This window comes from Cibotium barometz, chromosome 1 (assembly GCF_041138505.1).
Source record: "Cibotium barometz isolate CiBa-2024 chromosome 1, ASM4113850v1, whole genome shotgun sequence".
In the NCBI taxonomy this organism is placed as follows: Eukaryota; Viridiplantae; Streptophyta; class Polypodiopsida; order Cyatheales; family Cibotiaceae; genus Cibotium; species Cibotium barometz.
Window position 1 is genome coordinate 66,848,615 of NC_141046.1, and position 2,360 is coordinate 66,850,974.

General features: G+C 48.1%; 1 protein-coding gene across 1 annotated transcript; it reads right to left on the minus strand.

Moving 5' to 3' along the window:
- Positions 1 to 214: 214 nt before the first annotated feature.
- LOC147642352 (peroxidase 29-like) lies at positions 215 to 1,737 on the minus strand. The gene is made up of 3 exons (XM_086778189.1): positions 1,392 to 1,737; positions 921 to 1,278; positions 215 to 842 (listed from the first exon to the last, which is right to left on the minus strand). The coding sequence occupies exons 1-3, from the start codon at positions 1,596 to 1,598 to the stop codon at positions 445 to 447; spliced, it is 963 nt and encodes a 320-aa protein (XP_086634315.1). The 5' UTR covers positions 1,599 to 1,737; the 3' UTR covers positions 215 to 444.
- Positions 1,738 to 2,360: the final 623 nt, after the last annotated feature.

Consider the following 2,360-nt stretch of genomic DNA (forward strand, 5'->3'; position numbering starts at 1 on the left):
TTCCAAAGAGCATGTTAACTACACTTTATGCACCCAAAAAGTCTATGAAGACAAGAAGTTTATGAAGAAGAGGTGATTAAAAAATATGTAATATTACTGTAGAGAGCATTGTATTGCTTTGAGAGATGAGCATGTGTGGGGATCTATTTTAATAAGGATTCTTTGTTGGCACCAAAAGGAAACACGCTACAAATAAGGGGCAGCTACACAAATATATAACTGTAGAGAGCATTGTATTGCTTTGAGAGATGAGCATGTGTTCAATACAATTTTTCTCCACGGAGATGTGTTTTAATAAGGATTCTTTGTTGGCACAAGGAAACACTATAAAGAGATCAATATATATATATATATATATATAACTTTACTTTGTAAAATGGGGTAACACAAATAAGGATACAACTCAAGACTCTTAGGTGGTGTAAAGAGAGGCACATTTTTTTATTAGTACTTACTATTGACACGGTGGCAATTGGTCCGGATTTGGCCTTGCGAACCAGTGAGGACTTGGAAGGAGGTCATTTTGACGAAGGCGGAGGTGAAGGCTTGGAAGAAGAGGCGGCGGTTGGCGGCGAACTGGGCGACGATTGGCGCTGTGCGTGCATCCAACCTGAGCTCGGAGTCGATGCTCAGGATGCCCCGGCTGGCCATTACGTCCCGAAAGTACTGGTTGTCGAAGATTAGGTTAGTGAGGTCCAAATTGATGATGGCGTTTTCTCTGAACTTCTGCGGGCACCGCGCCGTCAACGTGTTGTAGAATCGACCGCCCATGCTTTCATCCCTCGCTGGGTATAGCCGATTCACGATGTTCGCACAGTGAGCAACCCCGAAGGTATGGGCACCTGCACCCATAATTACACGTTTGGATTAATCAAAATGCAAAGGTTTGGAGGAGGAAAATGCACGAACCGCTGGCTCACCTAGGATGGCAACGGACTCCGTGGTGGACATATTGCCCATGGCTCTGAAGAGCTTGAGCATGTTGTCGACGGTGATGGTCGCAGGGGGCAGGGCCTGCTGGGCGAGGGAGGCGCTGGCGTTGGTGCCGTCGCGGCGCCCTAGTGGGATGGAGATACGCGGGCCCCCGCTCAGGATGATGGCGTCGCGCGCGGCCAGCGCTATTATGTCCGCGCACGACACCGTGCGGGGACAAAACATCTCCAGCGTCGCCTTGATCCGGTCGATGAAATTGAGGCGTCGGATGCCCAAATTGGCCGCTGCCTCAATCTCCGCATTGATCCCTGTCGCAGAATCTAGCATAATGGAAGCATCGCAGCCCTGATCATCACATGCAGGTTAAGACGTCAATTAGTTATAACACGAATGACGTACACGCGACTCTTACACGTAATTAAATTAACACTCATGCTAATCATTATGCTGAATTCTACCTGGACTTGGCAATCGTGGAACGCAAGCCTTGCCAACGCGGCGGGAGCGGTCGGATCAGTGAGCAAGTTTACGCCCAGTATGCCTCTCACTATGAACTCCACTCTTGGGCAGCTACTTGCATAATAGCCATACGAAAGCTGGCCATGAACAGGGTTTAGAAGTGATATCGATAAGATTATAGTCATGATCAGAGGATGACAACCCATAGCGGGCGACAATATTGGGGAGGACCCCTACGTCTACTTTGCCTCTACTTAAGCTTCAATAGCTGCTGTAGGCTGTGCGGCACCCATTTGTAGCCGTGGAGCTCCCCATAGTCGATGGCACATGCGCTTGTGGACCAACTTCTATCAGCTGTCCGCCTTTTGATCAACCTAATGCATTGAGTTGTTACAAACAAAAGGCAGAAGCAAGCTCAACCTAATGCGCATTGAGTTGTTACAAACAAAAGGCAGAAGCAAGCTCGCGCAGCAGGCTAGCTAAGTATGCGAAGGCGTGTACTGACCACATTCAATGGGCAGTCCTGACGACTTGATTTCGGTTATATTGTTACCCTCCCCTCAGAGACCTACGGGCAGGCTACCACAACTACATCCCATGAGAACATTAGCGATTAACAACCTTGGTGGGTAGCTCAGCGATTTAGTACCTTGATGGGTAGCTCATTTGCCGCTGTCTGACTACTGTTTTGTAGGACGTACATCTTGTATTGGTGGGATCAGTCAGCCTTGCACTTGAAAGTCCCCCCACCAGTCCATTAGTCCTCGGTCCGTGGACGGTGGAGCCATCCCTCACACGAATTAAAGGCTAAGATAATCATAGCCCTTGGTCCGTGGACGGTGGAGCCATCCCCCTCACACGAATTTAAGGCTAGGTCTGAACTTTTGGATCTCCAAAACTAAAGTGCACCATATAGTAAGTATTACTAGGACTTATTCAAATTAGTCTTCTCCCAGACTTTGTAATTT